The sequence below is a fragment of the Melanerpes formicivorus genome, unplaced genomic scaffold (assembly GCF_026170545.1).
Source record: "Melanerpes formicivorus ecotype bairdi unplaced genomic scaffold, bMelFor1.0.p_v2 SCAF_270, whole genome shotgun sequence".
NCBI classification, from domain to species: domain Eukaryota; kingdom Metazoa; phylum Chordata; class Aves; order Piciformes; family Picidae; genus Melanerpes; species Melanerpes formicivorus.
In genome coordinates, this window is record NW_027142622.1 from 196,440 (window position 1) to 215,997 (window position 19,558).

Genomic DNA, 19,558 nt, shown 5'->3' on the forward strand with positions numbered 1-19,558 from the left:
TCTTGAAGGCCTCTTCCAACCTGGTTAATTCTATTCTATTCTATTCTATTCTATTCTATTCTATTCTATTCTATTCTATTCTATTCTATTCTATTCTATTCTATTCTATTCTATTCTATTCTACTAACACTTTCCTCCCCTCAAACAATTCCTGGAGCCAGTGCTACACCTTACACTCTTCTGTTTGGCAACACCATCCATCTAAAGCCTGGCTCTCCAGCTGGACCTCCACTTCCCTCTCCCAAAGTTGCCACTTGCTTGGCAGCCTCCCTGCTCATGCAGTGCTCTATGTTACTGGGATGTTGGGGGGGAGTTCTCCTCCCCTTTTTGAGGGGCAGAATGTGTCTGGTGTTGAAGGGAGGCAGGCAAGATCATGGCTGCTGTTCTGGGTGCCATTGAGGACGCTTGCAAGCACACAGGGATAAGTGTCTGGGTTACTGCTGCTTTAAGTCACCCAAACCAGGAGGCCAACACGCCAACAGGGATTTGTGCTGAGCCAGCATGCTGCCAGGAGAGAACAGCACCAAGAGAAGTGGAAAGAAGGCAGTGAGCAGCTCTGTTACCTGAAGATCACAGTGCAACCCAGCTCAGAGCAGCAGATCCACCTGCAGGCTGAGGGAGGAATTTACCTCCTGCTGTTGCTGTGGTTTGGCATCTGAGGATTGCTTCTCTGCAGCACATAAAGCAGGATGCTGGCTGGACCATGCCTAAAGGCACTGCTCTTTAGCAGGGGGATTCAGAAGCAGGTCACTGTGGCACCCTTCTGGCCACCCTGCAGACTCCTTGTATCACAGTATCAGTCAGGGTTGGAAGGGACCACAAGGATCAGCCAGTCCCAACCCCCCTGCCATGGGCAGGGACACCCCACACTAGATCAGCCTGGCCACAGCCTCATCCAGCCTGGCCTTAAACACCTCCAGGGACAGGGCCCCAACCACCTCCCTGCACAACCCATTCCAGGGCTTCACCACTCTCATGGGGAAGAACTTCCTCCTCCCCTCCAGCCTCAATCTCCCCACCTCCAGCTTCATTCCATTCCCCCTAGTCCTATCACTGCCTGAGATCCTGAGCAGTCCCTCCCCAGCCTTCCTGGAGCCCCCTGCAGATCCTGGAAGGCCACAATGAGGTCACCTCAGAGCCTTCTCTTCTGCAGACTGAACAGCCCCAACTCCTTCAGTCTGTCCTCATAGGAGAGGTGCTCCAGCCCTCTGATCATCCTCCTGGCCCTGCTCTGGACACCTTCCAGCACCTCCATATCCCTCTTGCAATAGGGGCTCCAGAACTGGAGGCAGGACTCCAGGTGGGGTCTCCCCAGAGCTGAGCAGAGGGGGAGAATCACCTCCCTTGCCCTGCTGGCCACACTTCTCCTGCTGCAGCCCAGGCTCTGGTTGGCTTTCTGGGCTGCAAGTGCACACTGAGAGCTCCTGGTGAGCTTCTCCTCCCCCAGCACCCCCAAGGCTCTCTCCTCAGGGCTGCTTTCCAGCCAGTCCCTGCCCAGCCTGCATTTGTGCCTGGGATTGCTTCGACCCAGCTGCAGGACCCTGCCCTTGCTCTTGTTGAACCTCCTGAGGTTGGCTTGTGCCCACCTCTCCAGCCTGTGCAGCTCCCTCTGGATGGATCCCTTCCCTCCAGCTGTCTGCTGCACCACACAGCTTGGTGTCATCAGCAACCCTGCTGAGGCTGCACTCAGTGCCACTGTCCATGGCACCCACAGAAATGTTGAACAAGCCTGGGCCCAGGACTGATCCCTGAGGGACTCTGCTTGTCCCTGGCCTCCCCTGGGCCATGGAGCCATGGACAGCCACTCTTTGGGTGCAGCCATCATTGTACCCAATGCCTGCCTTGCAGGGGTCTGTGGCCTCTAGCCCTGCAGCTCTCACAAGTGCTTTGCTCACCTCCAGCATCTCCCAGGCTGATGGCTGAGCACTCAAAGCCATACAGAGAATAAACAACTTTATTTTAGAACAGAATTACAGGAAGCAAAATATCACTTAATACATTTTCAAGCTGCTATAAATCTAATTTGGCCTTTTAACTATACACAGAGTCAACAGCAAAGAAAACCCCCAACCACCCCCTCCCCACAAGCCCCAAGTGACCACAAAGTCCCAAAGAATGGCCAGGGTTTCTCAATGGCAGGCTGAAGGGATGCTGCTATCTGGTTGCCTCCTGGAGCCCACTGGTCAGTATCCTAAACCCCCTGCTGGTATCAGCAAAGCCTCTGCAATGTGTGTGTGTCCCCCCCCCAGCAACACACAGGGCAGCTCTGACCTGGAGACAGCTTTCATCTGAGCCTTCTACAGTGGGTTCAAGGAATGGAAGTGCTGAGGTTTGGACACAGTAAGAAAAAGAAAGCACTAAGGTTTCAAGCTGCCTAGGTCACCTCTGGGAAGAAGAGAAGGAAGAGGCTGCTTTTGCCTGCCTGCCTCCTTCCCTTCTCTGGAATGCTGCAGAAGTTGAGCATTGGCACCCAAGTGCAAAATGAACACAGTGCTCAGAAGAATTGGGTCTGCAAGCCCTTCTCCTGCCTGCCACTCCACCCCTGCTCCACAGAGAGGCAGGCAGGCAGGCTTAGCACAGCGAGAGCTGCAGAGAAGAGAGCAGGATAAAATGCACCCCAAGAAACAGGATTGCTCTCATTTTGTCCTTAACTGCCAGGCAGTGGATGCTTAGAAAAGTCTGTGTTAGGTGCTCCCCCAGATGCACCTGAATCAGCTGGAACAAAAACAGAGCAAGAAGAATAACAACAACAACAACAACAACCAGCATCAAACCTGCTAAATTCCTCCAGGGAGAGATTTCACTTGAAATACTCAGGGCAAAACCAACCCCAAACCAAAGCCCCACTACCTCTAGGTTAGTCAAGATTCCCCCTTGCTGCACAGTCACCTTGGGGTCCAGTGAGCAATGCCTGCCAGGCTGCTCTGCTTTCTCTTGTTGCTGCTGCTGCTGCTGCTGTTCACTTTCATGCAATTAAGAATCAGCTTCCCAAACTCCCCAGGTTATTTGTGCAGAAGGAGGTCACAGCCTCCCACTGCATCCCATACAAAACAGCTCTAAGAATGTTAAGAAGTGGTTATAAAAAACACCCCCACCCCCACCCCAACCAAACCAACAACAACAGAAGGAAGGAGAGAGAGGTGCTGAGGGAGGATAGAGCCAAGCTGTCACACTGGGGCTGGGGGTTGGCTTTGGAGGCTGGAGCTCCTGGCTGCCAGGCCTGGGGAGCTGGGTGGAGTGGTGATGGCTTGGAATGGTTACAGTTCTTCATGGGCAGCATCAGTTTTACTTCTGAAAGAAAAAGGAGAGGGGGCATTAGGCTAAGCATTCACAATGGGCACCAGGTGAGAGGCACAGCAGCAGAGCCCAGCAAGCACATCACAGAAGCACAGAATCAACCAGGTTGGAAAGGACCTCAAAGGCCAGCAAGTCCAACCTGTCACCCAACACCCCCTGACTGCTAAACCATGGCTCCAAGTGCCAAAGATGGTTATTTCTAGCAAGTAACCTTAGGAAGTGACCATAAACACAAGGGTGTGTTGAGCCTCCTTCAGTCATAGAACCACAGAATCACTGAGGCTGGAAAAGACCTTCAAGAGCATCAAGTCCAACCATAACCCAACTGCCATCACCACTGAACTGCAGCCTGCAGCACCACATCTACAGCTCCTTGAGCCCCTCCAGGCATGGGGACTGCACCACCTCCCTGGGCAGCCTCTGCCACTCCCTGACCACTCTGGCAGCAAAGAAAAATTTCTTGGTGTCCAACCTAAACCTTCCCTGGAACAACTTCAGCTGATTTCCCCTTGTCCTGTCGCTGCTTACTAGGGAGGAGAGCACAGCCCCCACCTCACTGCAGCCTCCTCTCAGGGAGCTGCACAGAGCAATGAGGTCTCCCTCAGCCTCCTCTTCTCCACACCAAACACCTCCAGCTCCCTCAGCTGGGAAGGAGAGGGGAAAGGGGAGAGGGGAAAGGGGAGAGGGGAAAGGGGAGAGGGGAAAGGGGAGAGGGGAAAGGGGAGAGGGGAAAGGGGAGAGGGGAAAGGGGAGAGGGGAAAGGGGAGAGGGGAAAGGGGAGAGGGGAAAGGGGAGAGGGGAAAGGGGAGAGGGGAAAGGGGAGAGGGGAAAGGGGAGAGGGGAAAGGGGAGAGGGGAAAGGGGAGAGGGGAAAGGGGAGAGGGGAAAGGGGAGAGGGGAAAGGGGAGAGGGGAAAGGGGAGAGGGGAAAGGGAAAAGAAAGGGGAAAGGGAAAAGAAAGGGGAAAGGGGAAAGGGGAAAGGGGAAAGGGGAGAGGGGAGAGGGGAGAGGGGAGAGGGGAGAGGGGAGAGGGGAGAGGGGAGAGGGGAGAGGGGAGAGGGGAGAGGGGAGAGGGGAGAGGGGAAAGGGGAGAGGGGAAAGGGGAAAGGGGAAAGGGGAAAGGGGAGAGGGGAAAGGGGAAAGGGGAAAGGGGAGAGGGGAAAGGGGAGAGGGGAGAGGGGAAAGGGAGAGGGGAAAGGGAAAAGAAAGGGGAAAGGGAAAAGAAAGGGGAAAGGGGAAAGGGGAAAGGGGAAAGGGAGGGGGAAAGGGAGGACTGAATTAACCAAGCCCCTGCTCAGCCTCACTGCTCTTCTCTGAACACCCTCCAGCACCTCAGTGTCTTCCCTATACTGTGGTGCCCAGAACTGAACCCAGGGCTCCTGCAGCCACTCAGTTCCCTTCCTTCAGTGAATCTCTTCCCTCCCCCAAATTCCAGGCTATTTCAGCAGCCACCTCTTGCACTGCCTGTTGACAACTTTAATCCACAGTCTAGTGCATCACTGAAAAAAGATAAAGCAAGCAAGAAGCTATTTGATGACTTAGGAACCCCTCAGAGTCTGTGCAGGGTCTGTCACTGTTGTGGGAGAAAACAAAGCCCACACAAACAGCTCTGCCCCAACCCCTGGGGCAGAGCTTCCATCCCCTCAGCAGTAACTGCTCAAAAGCTGTGCCATGACTCCAGGGCCTGACCCCCACTGTCCAGAGCCGTGCCTGCAGTCCACCTGCCCTTCAGCTGCTGCCACAGGAGGGCACAGGGCTCTGGGTGGTCCAAGCTGCAGAGAGATGTTCAGGGCAGCTCAGGTGGCCTGGGTGTGCACACTTCAGTTGCCCTGTGAGGGCATCAAAGCTGTCTGGAGAACAGGGCTGGGGAGGAGCAGCTGAGGGAGCTGGGGGTGTGGAGGAGGCTGAAGGAGACCTCCTTGCTCTCTACAGCTCCCTGAAAGGAGGCTGCAGTGAGGTGGGGGTTGGGCTCTTCTCCCCAGCCTCAGGTGATAGGAGAGGCAATGGCCTGAAAGTGTGCCAGGGGAGGCTTAGGTTGGGGATGAGAACAAATTTCATTGCTGCAAGAGTGGTCAGGGACTGGCACAGGCTGCCCAGGGAGGTGGTGGAGTCCCCATGCCTGGGGGTGTTCAAGAAAGGTGTGGCTGTGACACCTGGGGCCAGGGTTGGGTGGGGTTGGGTTTACAGCTGGACTCCAGGATCCAGCCAAAGCAATCCCACGGCTCTATGTGTTCCTTAGTGCTCCAGTGAAAGCCAAACAAGCCTCACATCCAAGAGCAGCATGGAGATGATCTCTGAGGTCTTGTCCAACCTTATTGATTCTATGATTCTATGGTGACTGGTTCTCTTTGAGTGACAGGCATTCCAGCCCCAGGGCTGCAGAGCAGTCAGCAAACCCAGCCCAGAGCATCAGGCACTCTCTGACACTCTGCAAGCACCACTCCACAGCTGTGAATTCCATGCAAATCTTGTAGGAAACCAACTCTGCCTCTTGAGCTGTGCCACAACCACCTCAGCTTTTCTAGCTGGACACAGACCCAGCAGCAGAAACAAAGATGCCTCCCAACCAAGGCTTCAAACACTGCTTCCAGGGCTTTAGTTTTCAGTCTCTCCCACTGATACTTACCTACTGCAAGCAATTTTTTCCCCCTTCACCTTGCTCCACAATGAACAAACCCATCAAGTTTGAACAAGCTGAAGCTGCTGTTTGATGTGGGGCAGGCTGTGGATGGAGTCTGCCTGGACTGCAGCAAGGCCTTTGCCACCATCCCCCACAGCAAACTCCTGGCCAAGCTGTCAGCCCCTGGCTTGGACAGCAGCTCTCTGAGCTGGGTTAGGAAGTGGCTGCAGGCTGAGCCCAGAGAGTGGTGGTGAATGGTGCCACAGCCAGCTGGCAGCCAGGCACCAGTGGTGTGCCCCAGGGATCAGTGCTGGGCCCTGTGCTCTTTAACATCTTCATTGATGATCTGGGTGAAGGCATTGAGTCCATCAGCAGTAAGTTTGCAGATGACAGCAAGCTGGGGGCAGGAGTTGATCTGCTGGAGGGTAGAGAGGCTCTGCAGAGGGACCTTGCCAGGCTGGGCAGATGGGCAGAGGCCAAGGGCAGGAGATTGAACACATCCAAGTGCCAGGTGCTGCACATTGGCCACAGCAACCCCAGGCAGTGCTACAGGCTGGGGTCAGAGTGGCTGAGAGCAGCCAGGCAGAGAGGGACCTGGGGGTGCTGGTGGATGGTAGGCTGAACATGAGCCAGCAGTGTGCCCAGGCAGCCAAGAGGGCCAATGGCATCCTGGCCTGCATCAGGAAGAGTGTGGCCAGCAGGAGCAGGGAGGTCATTCTGCCCCTGTACACTGCACTGCTTAGGCAACACCTTGAGTCCTGTGTCCAGTTCTGGGCTCCTCAGTTTAGGAAGGAGGTTGACTTGCTGGAAGGTGTCCAGAGAAGGGCAAGGAGGCTGGGGAGGGGTCTGGAGCACAGCCCTGTGAGGAGAGGCTGAGGGAGCTGGGGTTGCTTAGCCTGGAGAAGAGGAGGCTCAGGGGAGACCTCATTGCTCTCTGCAACTCCCTGCAGGGAGGTTGTAGCCAGGTGGGGGTTGGTCTCTTCTCCCAGGCAGCCAGCAGCAGAACAAGAGGACACAGTCTCAAGCTGTGCCAGGGGAGGTTCAGGCTGGAGGTTAGGAGGAAGTTCTACACAGAGAGAGTGATTGCCCATTGGAATGTGCTGCCTGGGGAGGTGGTGGAGTCACCATCACTGGAGGTGTTCAGGAGGAGACTTGATCGAGTGCTTGGTGCCATGGGTTAGCTGATTAGGTGGTGTTGGATGATAGGTTGGACTTGATGATCTTTGAGTTCTCTTCCAACCTGGTCTATTCTATTCTATTCTATTCTATTCTATTCTATTCTATTCTATTCTATTCCATTCCATTCCATTCCATTCCATTCCATTCCATTCCATTCCATTCTATGTCATCCAGCAAAGGAGGAGCAAAGGCAGCCTGAAGCCCCACTGATCCCTAAGGCACCAGTGCCCCAGCAGGTTTATTCTGCTGGATACATCAAGCAGAGCAGGTGTGGGCTTTCCCTACCCTCCTTTCTTTTATTCCTAGAAATGAGAGCCCAGCCAAGTGACCTGCTTTTGACCTCTGTCAGCTGCTAAGAAGCTTTAAAGCTTGAGTGTGCAATGCATTTCCCTCCTTGCCTGAGAGAGTGGCAAAAGGTTAAGCATTTCATTGTGTTTAGGGATTAAGAATTAGTTGACTCAATTAAAATGTCCAAGTGTGCCCTTTCACTGCTGGGCATGGCACACAGCCCCCAGCAAGGCAGATGGAAGGCCAGGGCTGCAGCTGGGCAGGTGAAGAGGAAAGGGACACATCCTTCCTGTCCTGCAGGAACAGCCCACACCCACTGCAGTGTAAACCACAGCTGGCTAGAAACAACACAGACTGCAGCTCTCATGGCAGGGGGTTGGGGTAGACAACCTCTGAGGCCCCTTCCAACCTAAGGCATGCTGTGACTGCCCAAGCTCTGTAGGATGGGATAGGATGGGATAGGATGGGATAGGATAGGATAGGATAGGGTAGGGTAGGGTAGGGTAGGGTAGAATAGAATAGAACAGAACAGAATTAACCAGGTTGGAAAAGAGGCCTTCAAGATCACTGTGCCCAACCTATCACCCAGCACCACCTAAGCAACTAACCCATGGCACCAAGCACCCCATCAAGTCTCCTCCTGAACACCTCCAGTGATGGTGACTCCACCACCTCCCCAGGCAGCACATTCCAATGGGCAATCACTCTCTCTGTGTAGGACTTTTTCCTCACCTCCAGCCTAAACCTCCCCTGGCACAGCTTGAGACTGTGTCCTCTTGTTCTGCTGCTGGCTGCCTGGCAGAAGAGACCAAGCCCCACCTGGCTACAACCTCCCTGCAGGGAGTTGCAGAGAGCAAGAAGGTCTCCCCTGAGCCTCCTCTTCTCCAGGCTAAGCAACCCCAGCTCCCTCAGCCTCTCCTCACAGGGCTGTGCTCCAGACCCCTCCCCAGCCTCCTTGCCCTTCTCTGGACACCTTCCAGCAAGTCAACCTCCTTCCTAAACTGAGGAGCCCAGAACTGGACACAGGACTCAAGGTGTGGCCTAACCAGTGCAGTGTCCAGGGGCAGAATGACCTCCCTGCTCCTGCTGGCCACACTCTTCCTGATGCAGGCCAGGATGCCCTTGGCCCTCCTGGCTGCCTGGGCACACTGCAGGCTCATGTTCAGCCTACCATCAACCAGCACCCCCAGGTCCCTCTCTGCCTGGCTGCTCTCAGCCACTCTGACCCCAGCCTGTAGCACTGCCTGGGGTTGCTGTGGCCAATGTGCAGCACCTGGCACTTGGATGTGTTCAGTCTCCTGCCCTTGGCCTCTGCCCATCTGCCCAGCCTGGCAAGGTCCCTCTGCAGAGCCTCTCTACCCTCCAGCAGATCAACTCCTGCCCCCAGCTTGCTGTCATCTGCACATTTGCTGCTGATGGACTCAGTGCTCTCCTCCAGATCATCAATGAAGATGTTAAAGAGCACAGAGCCCAGCACTGCTCCCTGGGGCACACCACTGGTGCCTGGCTGCCAGCCAGATATGCCATGAGAGCACTGGGGCACAACTGAGACACAGATACAGGAACATCTGCAATGAAAACCAACCTCACAAGCTCTTGTTGTAGGAGTCCACTCTGAGTGTCTGAACTCCCCCTGGTGTGGCAGCAGGTATCACAGACACCCTGGACTCCTCCAAGCTTTTTATTGCAGGCTGCCACAGAAAACTGCTGCTCCACTGCCCTCTGTGAAACACATTCCTGCATATGGGGAGATGTAAGCTTACCTAAAATAACTGCTGGAGGGGGTTTGGGATTTCACTCTTCATCCTCCTCAGCGAGTTCAGTTTCTTTGTGCACCACCACTCTTGTCACAGACATGTCTGGGTGCTGTTCTTTGGCTTCTTTTATTGCCTGTGCCAGGGCCTGCAATTGTGTTTGAAAGAAAGCAACAGCTGAGGGACCAGGGAATGGGAGAGCAGGAGTGGAAGCTCTGGGGACAGTTGTTCAGAGCTCAGGATTCCCAAAGCCTGGAAAGGCTCAGGGTGAAAACCAAGGCAACAGAACCCAACCACAACAACAAAATTACAACAACAATGAAACAAAACCCCAATGTCAAAACAACCAACCCAAACCAACCAAAACTAACCAAGCAATAAACTAAGCCAGAACAAAACCCCAACCCAGCCCAACCAAAACTAACCAAGCTAGAAACTGAGCCAAACCAAAACCCCAACCCAAACCAACCAAAACTAACCAAGCAAGAAGCCAAGCCAAAACAAAACCCCAACCCAAACCAACCAAAACTAACCAAGCAAGAAACTAAGCCAGAACAAAACCCTAACCCAACCCAACCAAAACTAACCAAGCAAAAAAGTAAGCCAAACCAAAACCCCAACCCAAACCAACCAAAACTAACCAAGCAAGAAAGTAAGCCAAACCAAAACCCCAACCCAAACCAACCCAAACTAACCAAGCAAGAAGCCAAGCCAAAACTGCAACCCAAGCCAACCAACCAAAGTCCAGTCCAACCTGTCACCCAACACCTCCTGAGTAGCTAAACCATGGCTTCAGGCTTCAAGTGCCACATCCAAGCCCCTCTTGAGCATCTAAATTCAACCTTCTTGAGGCAGGCTGAAGTGATTTTAGCCTTGCTTTCCATGACATGTGGAAATTTGGCTTTGGTACTGATGAGACTGACAGCCAGCTGAACAGGAGCCAGCAGTGCGCCCAGGGGGCCAAGAAGGCCAAGGGCATCCTGGCCTGCATCAGGAAGAGTGTGGCCAGCAGGAGCAGGGAGCTCATTCTGCCCCTGGACACTGCACTGCTTAGGCCACACCTTGAGTCCTGTGTCCAGTTCTGGGACCCTCAGGTCAAGAAGGAGGTTGACTTGCTGGAAGGTGTCCTGAGAAGGGCAAGGAGGCTGGGGAGGGGTCTGGAGCAGAGCCCTGTGAGGAGAGGCTGAGGGAGCTGGGGTTGCTGAGCCTGGAGAAGAGGAGGCTCAGGGGAGACCTTCTTGCTCTCTCCAACTCCCTGCAGGGAGGTTGTAGCCAGGTGGGGGTTGGTCTCTTCTGCCAGGCAGCCAGCAGCAGAAGAAGAGGACACAGTCTCAAGCTGTGCCAGGGGAGGTTCAGGCTGGAGGTGAGGAGAAAGTTCTTCCCAGAGAGAGTTGTTAGCCATTGGGATGTGCTGCCCAGGGAGGTGGTGGAGTCCCCATCCCTGGAGGTGTTCAAGAGGGGATTGGATGTGGCACTTGGTGCCATGGTTTAGTCATGAGGTCTGTGGTGACAGCTTGGAGTTGATGACCTTTTTGGTCTCTTCCAACCTTGGTGATTCTGTGATACTGTAAGATGCAAGATTGTTAGGTGAGATTCCAGCAGCTCCCCAATGGCTTTTGTTAAACAGAACTTCATAATGCAAGTCAAAAACTGATTTTAGATTCCAGCTCTCCTGTGTTGCATGTTTTACATTCCTGCTTTCATGTCTTTCAAAGCTTCTAGCCAAGAGAACTGCTGCACTCAGATGCTGCTGACACAACACAGCAGACTCCCATCTGCCCAGCTGAATGTACTAAGAGATGAAGATTTTATCAAAGCTTCTCCTCCCAAAAGGCAAAAGCAGCACTAAACAAATGCAGTCTCCTCCAGTAGCCAAATCCCTTTACATTCATAGCATGAAATCCCTTCCCACACCTATGATGCAAAGTGACAAATGGTGCTTTTGCTTTCATAGAATCACAGAACTGTCAGGGCTGGAAGGGAGCTCAAGGCTCAGCCAGTCCCAACCCCCTGCCATGGGCAGGGACACCTCACACCACAGCAGGTTGCTCACAGCCACATCCAGCCTGGCTGCAAACACCTCCAGGCAGGAGGCTTCCACCACCTCCCTGGGCAACCTGTGCCAGGCTCTCACCACCCTCCTGGGGAACAACTTCTTCCTAACCTCTAATGTACCTCATCCCTCCTCTAGCTTGGATCCATCTCCCCCAGTCCTATCACTACCCTCAAAAGTCCCTCCCCAGCTTTCTTGGAGCCCCCTGCAGATCCTGCAAGGCCACAATGAGGTCTCCTGGGAGCCTTCTCCTCTCCAGCCTGCACAACCCCAACTCCCTCAGTCTGTCCTCACAGCAGAGCAGCTCCAGCCCTCTGCTCCTCCTCCTGGCCCTGCTCTGGACACCTTCCAGCCCCTCTAGATCCTTCCTGGCACAGAAGCTCCAGCACTGGCCAGAGTTCATTCTCCTTACTCACTAAACACAATCAGTAAGGACTTTGCCACAATTAAGAGTCTCAGGGCCTTTCCATGTCCTCTTATTGAACTTTGCTTCCTCCCTCTTGTTTCAGGTTTGTGAAACACCCTCCAGAGCTCCCTAGGCCACAAAAGGCCCACTGCAGGTGCTGAGGGCTTGCACACTCACCTCATCATGGTCAATGTCTGCATCTCCAGTGATCACGATGCGCTTCTCAATCCTTGTTTCTGACACCCCACCTTTCACCATCTGCAGAGGACACACAACAGTGAGGAACACAGAACAGTGGAGAACACAGAACAGTGGAGAACACAGCACAGTGGAGAACACACCTCTGTAATCACAGAATGCTTTAGCTTGGAAGGCACCTCAAACATCATTTAGTCCCAACCCCCCTGCCATGGGCAGGAACACCTCCCACCAGGCCAGGCTGCTCAAAGCCTCATCCAGCACCAAAGGATGCAGGGAAAAATCGTGCACTGGTATAATCTGATTCTAAACATGCCCTAAACATAGCAGCACAAAGATCCACAAGGCTGAGGAAACATTGCTTCAGGTTACCCTGCCAATTAATGCCATTAGCAGGGCTCCTGAGAACCTCAGACAAATCACATCACAAAGATTGAAGATCTCTGAAGAAGAGGCTGAGGGAGCTGGGGTTGCTTAGCCTGGAGAAGAGGAGGCTCAGGGGAGACCTTCTTGCTCTCTCCAACTCCCTGTAGGGAGGTTGTAGCCAGGTGGGGGTTGGTCTCTTCTCCCAGGCAGCCAGCAGCAGAACAAGAGGACACAGTCTCAAGCTGTGCCAGGGGAGGTTCAGGTTGGAGGTTAGGAGAAAGTTCTTCCCAGCAAGAGAGATTGGCCACTGGAATGTGCTGCCCAGGGAGGTGGTGGAGTCCCCATCCCTGGAGGTGTTCAGGAGGGGATTGGATGTGGCACTTGGAGTCATGGTTTAGTACTCAGGAGGTGTTGGGTGACAGCTTGGACTTGATGATCTCTGAGGACTTTTCCAACCTGATTGATTCTGTAATTCTATGATTCTAAGATGTCAGTGAATGATGACAGGGCCAAAAGTATAAAATCTCAGGCACAAGCTCATGTATCAAACTCAGAATTGAGTATTAAAAACCCTAATAATATACAATACAGAATCAACCAGGTTGGAAAAGACTTCAAAGATCATCAAGTCCAACCTATCACCCAGCACCATCTGATCAACTAAACCATGGCACCAAGGGCCTCATCCAGGCTCTTCCTAAACACCTCCAGGGATGGGGACTCCACCACCTCCCTGGGCAGCACATTCCAGTGGCCAGTCTCTCTTGCTGGGAAGAATTTCTTTGTATCAACCCAAACCTCCCCTGGCACAGCTTGAGACTGTGTCCTCTTGTTCTGGTGCTGGTTGCCTGGGAGAAGAGACCAACCCCCACCTGGCTACAACCTCCCTGCAGGGAGTTGCAGAGAGCAAGAAGGTCTCCCCTGAGCCTCCTCTTCTCCAGGCTAAGCAACCCCAGCTCCCTCAGCCTCTCCTCACAGGGCTGTGCTCCAGACCCCTCCCCAGCCTCCTTGCCCTTCTCTGGACACATTTGAGCAACTCCACATCTTTGTTAAACTCTCTTTCCCCTGCCCTGCTCCTAGATTCCTGCCTATCCATTAGGGCATCTCTGTTCAAAAGCTGCCTACAGAAGGATCAACTCTCACACAGCTGGAATGGATCCAAGCCATTTCAAGGCAGCTCTCTTCAATAAATCAGCAGGCATAGGAGAGAACCTTCAGGAAAGACTTCATTTTGAGGTGGTTTGGGTGTTCCATTTTCAGTTCAGGGACTTTACCTTAGTGATGTGTGTAGTTGTGGTAGTAGAAATGGGCTCTGATGTAACTGTCTGGGTGCTCAGCATCAAACCAGCACTGTCCCCAGCACTGCCATCAAACTGCAAGGAATTGAAAACATGGAAAGCATTTCAAGGCTTTGTTTGCACAGGAGAACAGCTGGGGGGTTTCTTACCACACACATTCTGTACAGCTGCACAGACCACATGGGGCTGGAGGGGACCCTCCAAGGTCATCCTGTCCAACCCCCTGGCAGGCAGCAGGGACATCTCCAGCTAGAGCAGGCTGCCCAGGGACACATCCAGGCTGACCTTGAATGTCTCCAGGGATGGGGACTCAACCACATCCCCAGGCAGCCTCTTCCAGTATTTCAGCACTGTGCAGAACTTCCTCCTGAAGTCCAACCTAAATCTCCCCTCCTCCAGTTTCAAAGCACTGCCCCTCACCCTGCCTGCACAAAGCCTTTGGAACAGTCCCTCCCCAGCCTGCCTGCAGGGCCCCTCAGATACTAAAATGCTGCTCCAAGGTCTCCTCTCCAGGGTGAGCTGCCCCAACTCTCCCAGCATGTCTTCACAGGAAATGTGCTGCAGCCCTCTGATCATCTTCGTGGCTTTGTCTGGACCCACTCCAGCAGGTCTATATCCCACTCCATCCCCAAAACTGGATGGAGTGCTCCAGTTAGGATCTCCCCAGAGCAGAGCAGAGGGGCAGGATCCCTTCTCTCCATCTCTGGCCACACTGCTTTGGATGCAGCCCAGGCTGCCCTTGGCCTTCTGTGCTGCCAGTGCCCATTGCTGGCTCCTGCCCAGCTTCTCCCCCACCAGCCCCACCAAGTCCTTCTCTGCAGGGCTGCTCTCAGTCTCATCATCCCCCAGCCTGGATTGATACCAAGGACTGCCCCAACCCAGGTGCAGGATTTCCCCTTGGCCTCATTGAAACTCATGAGATTCTCCTCAGTGCACCTCTCCAGCCTGTCCCTCTGGATGCCATCCCACCCTCTAGTTCAGTTAGAAGTGAAGCAGAAGCCATCCAAGCTGACTGAGCCCTGCAAGGCTGCTGCTCTGGTTCACCCCTGTGGAAAATGTGTTCCCAAAGTTACACCTTCCTTTCAGGAGCTATGTGTTAATCTAGTTCCCAGAACTGAAGATGAGCTCTGTATGTGCAGACAGCCACCAAGTCTTCACGTAACCCCCCCTGCAGCTCCAGAAGCAATGCCACTTTGTCTGCAAACACTTCACTTGCCTACTTCCCAGCCAAGGGATCATCTCAGCTGCTAGAAAGAACTTCACAGGCTTTTGAGAAACATCTGCTGGACATTATCTGTCTTGATCAGCAAGTAAGTGGAGTGAAAAGGGGACTGCAAACAAGCAAAGCCCAGCCACAATACCTGTGGAGACTCATATGAGAGGGTTTTTGTTTCAGTCTGGACAATGGGGACTTCTTTAGTGGAGATTTCAGTTCTCTGGGTGGCATCTGAAATGGTTACCATCTCTGTTTTCACTACTGGAGGCTGTGGTGCGAGAAACAAGCAATCAGTTGAAAAGGCAGAAGCAAGGTTTGTGAAGTGGACCCAGATAACAAGCACACACTCCAGAAAAATCCCAACAGCAAGACCACTGTTTGAGTGCACTCCCAACCAAGCAGCATGCAGCAAATCAGGAAAAGTGGGATGAAGACTAAGGCACCAGCCCTCAAGCACCCACACAACATGGGAGGGTAACTCCACAGCCCAGGAAGCCTGCTGAAGATCTGTTTCAGACAGCACTACACATCACAGAAGGCAACCTCTACAACCAAGCTGCACCACAGCTGAAAAAAAGAGTAAGAGAGCATCACTGGAGGGGGGAAAAAATAACATTAACCCTCCCTAGTTTGCATCAAGAAGCTAACAGCTAGCTCAGGTCTCTAAGCTTCACCTCAGGATCAGCCTGGGAAAACGCCTGCCACTGCTCTGGCAAGCAGGACTAGAAATGCCAAAGGAATTCTTCAGAGCTTAACTGTTTAACCAGGTCCTATTTCTGGAGCAGAAAACCCACTCTGACAGCTGGGTTGAAGGTAGTCTCCATTCAGCAGGTTCTTTCATCCCCAATCCTAAAGAGCCCTTTGCTGAAGAGCTGGCTCCTGGTGCTCCCTGCAGAGTGCCCAAGCAGGACAGTGAACTCCTCACTGATCTTGCTGCAGCAGACTTTCAATAGATTGGGGAACTTAAACACAGAGAAGCCTTTTCCTCTTGCTCTGGGTGCTTCAGTTGTTCTCTCCCACTGATCTGGGATGCACCCAGAGTGAAAACCCCTTCCCACACACAGCAGCCCCTCTCCCCTTCCTCCAACCAGCTGTTTTGAGGAAGAGTGGGAGCCTGCAACTTCTCAAGCCTTGGACACCCATTGCTTCACAAGGATAAGCAGAACCCCTGTGTGCACAGAAGACAGCTAAGGGGAGGAGGGAAGCTGTCTGGATTGAAGTGCACAGAAACAAAAGTACAATTGCCCCCATGAGAAGCAGCAGCAGGCAGCTAAGTAGCAAAAAGCCCACCCAACTGCTGGGAAGCTGAGCAGAGGATGCTGCCAGCTTTGCAAACAGATGCAGCCCTGTGCTTCACTTTCCCCTTTCTGCTGCTTGATGAAGTTTGCCCAAGAACCCTGGAACCTTGTTTAGCAGCACCTGATTGTGACTGGAGCCCGTGCATGCTTCCCTGGCCTTTGGAGTAAGATTCATAGATTGGATTGGGTTGGAAGGGATCTTAAGAGATCAACTTCCAACCTCCCTGCCATGGGCAGGGACACCTCCCACCAGCACAGCTTGCTCAAGGCCTCATCCAGCCTGGCCTTCAACACCTCCAGGGAGGGGACAGCCACAGCCTCCCTGGGCAACCTGTGCCAGTGTCTCCCCAGCCTCACAGTCAAGAATTTCTTCCTCCTCTCCAGTCTCAATCTCCCCTCTTCCAGCTTCAATCCATTGTCCTTCATCCTTTCACTACAAGCCCTTGTAAAAAGTCTCTCCCTAGCTTTCTTGCAGGCTCCTTTCAGGTACTGGAGGCTGCAATAAGGTCTTCAGAGAGTCTTCTCCAGGCTGACTGTGATACATGCCTCATCCCTTCCCAATGCAGTGCACCCTCCAGCCATACTTGTTCCAGTCTCTAAAGCCACATTCTTTTAAAAGCTAAACAGGCAAGAAAAGCAGTGGGGGGGAGGGAGGGGAGGAAGGAGGGAGGGAAGGAGGGAGGGAGGAAAGGAAGGAGGGAAGGAGGGAAGGAGGGAGGGAGGGAGGGAGGGAGGGAAGGAGGGAAGGAGGGAAGGAGAGAGGGAGGGAGGGAGGGAAGGAGGGAAGGAGAGAGGGAGGGAGGGAGGGAAGGAGGGAGGGAGGAAAGGAGGGAGGGAGGGAGGAAAGGAGGGAGGGAGGGAGGGAAGGAGGGAGGGAGGGAGGGAGGGAGGGAGGGAGGGAGGGAGGGAGGGAGGGAGGGAGGGAGGAAGAGAAAATGTGTGCAGGTTGCTTTGTAATTTCCATTGCCAATAGCTTTCCAATCACAGTGACGTGCCATGGAGGTGCCACAACCAACTGACAAGGAGACAGGACGAGACTGAAAACACTGGCAACAGGTCAACAACCAACAGCCATCATGTCTGGGCAGAGCAGGTAAGGGGGGCAGAGGAAGGAGATGTCAGTCTTCAGAAGGTTTGCCTCACTGATGAGTCTCAGCCCCAGCAAGAAATAAAGGTCAGAAACCATAGCTGAAGGAGACAGAATTGCACTGCTCATCAATGGTCTCCCCTTCCAAGTGATCTGGATGCCTGAAGAGTGGAAGGGACAGGAGAAGAAGAAAGGCAGGTCTATTGTCACCCCAAGAAGCACCTCTGCTTAGTCTAGGTGTCAAACTGTTTTTACCATTTACCTCAGAACAACAAATTATTTGTGGTGCAACATCAATGTCAACGTGAGACACATCTCCGTTGACTCTGAGCTGTTCTTCCTCTTTTTCTTCACCTACATCTTGCTTAATTTCCTCTGACAAATTCTTCTCTTCTGTAGCTATGGTAACTGCTTTTTCCTGGACCAAATCTTCAGCTGCAACTGGTGTCTGCTCAACTGGTACATTTAGTTTACTGCCTTCTGGTGTGGCTTCCACATGCTGCGTTTTCTCTTCATGTCCTTTCCTTTGCACATCTTCCTCTTCTTCCTGTTCTTCCCTGATGACCTCCTCAATTGCCCTACGATGTGGCTGGTATTCTCCCACCTCTTCATCCTCACTCTCACTACTACTGCTGCTGCTGCTGCTGCTACTATCTGATGGTAATGATGAAGAGTCCTTTTTTGACAGGTGTTCCACCTTACATGTCTCCCCAGCATCAGTGGCAACTTGCACTTTCCCTCTGTTGGCTTCCTCTACGACTAGTGCTTCTTCTATCCCAACCTCTGCCTGCTTCTTCTCCTCCACTATGTCCAGAGTCTCATGTGAACTCTGCACAAAAAAACATGGATGAGGAAAAACAAAAGTAGAGCACATGAATAAATCAAAATGATGGGAGACAACATTAGCTGATGGCTGGTTCATGGCATGTAGAAGACAAAAGATGGTTGTGGTGGTTAACTGAAAAAGGAAGGGAAGAAAGGATGAAGATGGATTGGAAGTTAAGAGCCAAACTGAACTATAGAAAAAATCAGTAGAACCTTATCAGCATCGCTGACTCCAGCACAAGGCCCTTCTGCTCTGGAAGCATGTCTCTGTGGAACAAAAAAGCAATCAGAGGACAACAATCAATGCATGACCCTGGGCAACAGTGCAACACCCTCCAAGCAAGCTTGTAAGCACGTATGTAGGTGGTACTAGACAGGTAACTGGTAGTCCCTGCACTCACACAGAACTAGGCTCAGTTCCTTCCACTCCACTGCAGTACTCCACAGGAAGGTAAGGGTTAGGGACATTAGTAACTGGGGTAAGAGTTTCATCATGAAAGGCTGCAAATGAAAGCAGGGAGGCAGTGCTACTGAGGAAGTTAACTTCTCTGAGTTAAGACAGCAATTGAAAATAAATGATAGCAAGGGGGAAAAAGTCATTTTAACAATTGCTTAGCATCCTACAATCAGTTTATCGTAACACAAAGCAAAACCAGGCTTGGCTGTGAGATCTTTAGTAGCTTCCCATCTTTGGTCTGTGACTTATGAAGCCAAGGGGGGAGAGGGGGAGAGCGCTGAGGGTGGCAGGCTGTCAGGACTGCCAAGATGAGCGCATCAGGGTGGAGCTGGGAGGCAGGGGGATGAGCTGAAGCCGGCTGTGTTAGTACTTGCTCCACGGCAAGTTGCTCTGCGAGGGACACCCCACGGCAGCTCGCCAGGGAGGACGCAGGCAGAGCCTTTTTGATGGGGCTAGCGTTTCAGCCAGCAGTCTGAAGCAGGAGCTTAGTTCGGGGAGTAAGGCTACAAGCACCAGCACATCATCTGTGACTTAATCCTGGCTCCTATGGCTGCTTAGTTCGGGGAGGAAGGCTACAAGCACCAGCACATCACCTGTGACTTAACCCTGGCTCCTATGGCTGCTTAGTTCGGGGAGGAAGGCTACAAGCACCAGCACATCATCTGTGACTTAATCCTGGCTCCTATGGCTGCTTAGTTCGGGGAGGAAGGCTACAAGCACCAGCACATCCTCTGTGACTTAACCCTGGCTCCTATGGCTGCTTCCCCGGCGCAGCACCCGCAGCGCACGCGCCGGCACCAGGTACTCTCCCCGCGTGCTGCCCGCGCAGGACTGGCTCCCCGGCTGCACCGCTCTCCTCTCCGGCACAAGCAGCCAGCTTCCCGGCCCCGCCACAGGACGGCCCTGCGGCAGAACCCCCTCCTGGCCCTGCGGCACAAGCCCCTCCTGGCCCTGCGGCACAAGCCCCTCCTGGCCCTGCCTACTCCCCCGAGCGCAGCGAGGCCTCCCCCCCCCACCCGCCCCCGGGCCGGCGGCGCCGGGGGGCGCGAAGCACCTGGGGCGGCGGCGCGGCCGAGGCGGTGATCTCCTCCCGCGCAGCGCCCTCTGCTGGCGCCGCGCTGGCGGCGGCGAAGGGCCGTCCGGAGCCCGCGCCAAAGCCCTCCTGACTAAACAAAATGGAGGCGATCTCCTCTGCCAGGCTCTGCGCGGGAGAGGCAA

General features: G+C 53.5%; 1 protein-coding gene across 1 annotated transcript in view; it reads right to left on the reverse strand.

The window, feature by feature from the left end:
* Positions 1–1,936: 1,936 nt before the first annotated feature.
* The window catches only part of LOC137458674 (band 4.1-like protein 2), a 90,353-nt gene continuing 72,731 nt past the window's right edge, over positions 1,937–19,558 (reverse strand). Inside the window, 6 exon segments of the mRNA XM_068170027.1 lie at positions 1,937–3,291; positions 9,146–9,284; positions 11,773–11,853; positions 13,434–13,532; positions 14,819–14,941; positions 17,321–17,887. Of these exon segments, the coding sequence (XP_068026128.1) occupies positions 9,177–9,284; positions 11,773–11,853; positions 13,434–13,532; positions 14,819–14,941; positions 17,321–17,887 (978 nt within the window). The 3' untranslated portion in view covers positions 1,937–3,291; positions 9,146–9,176.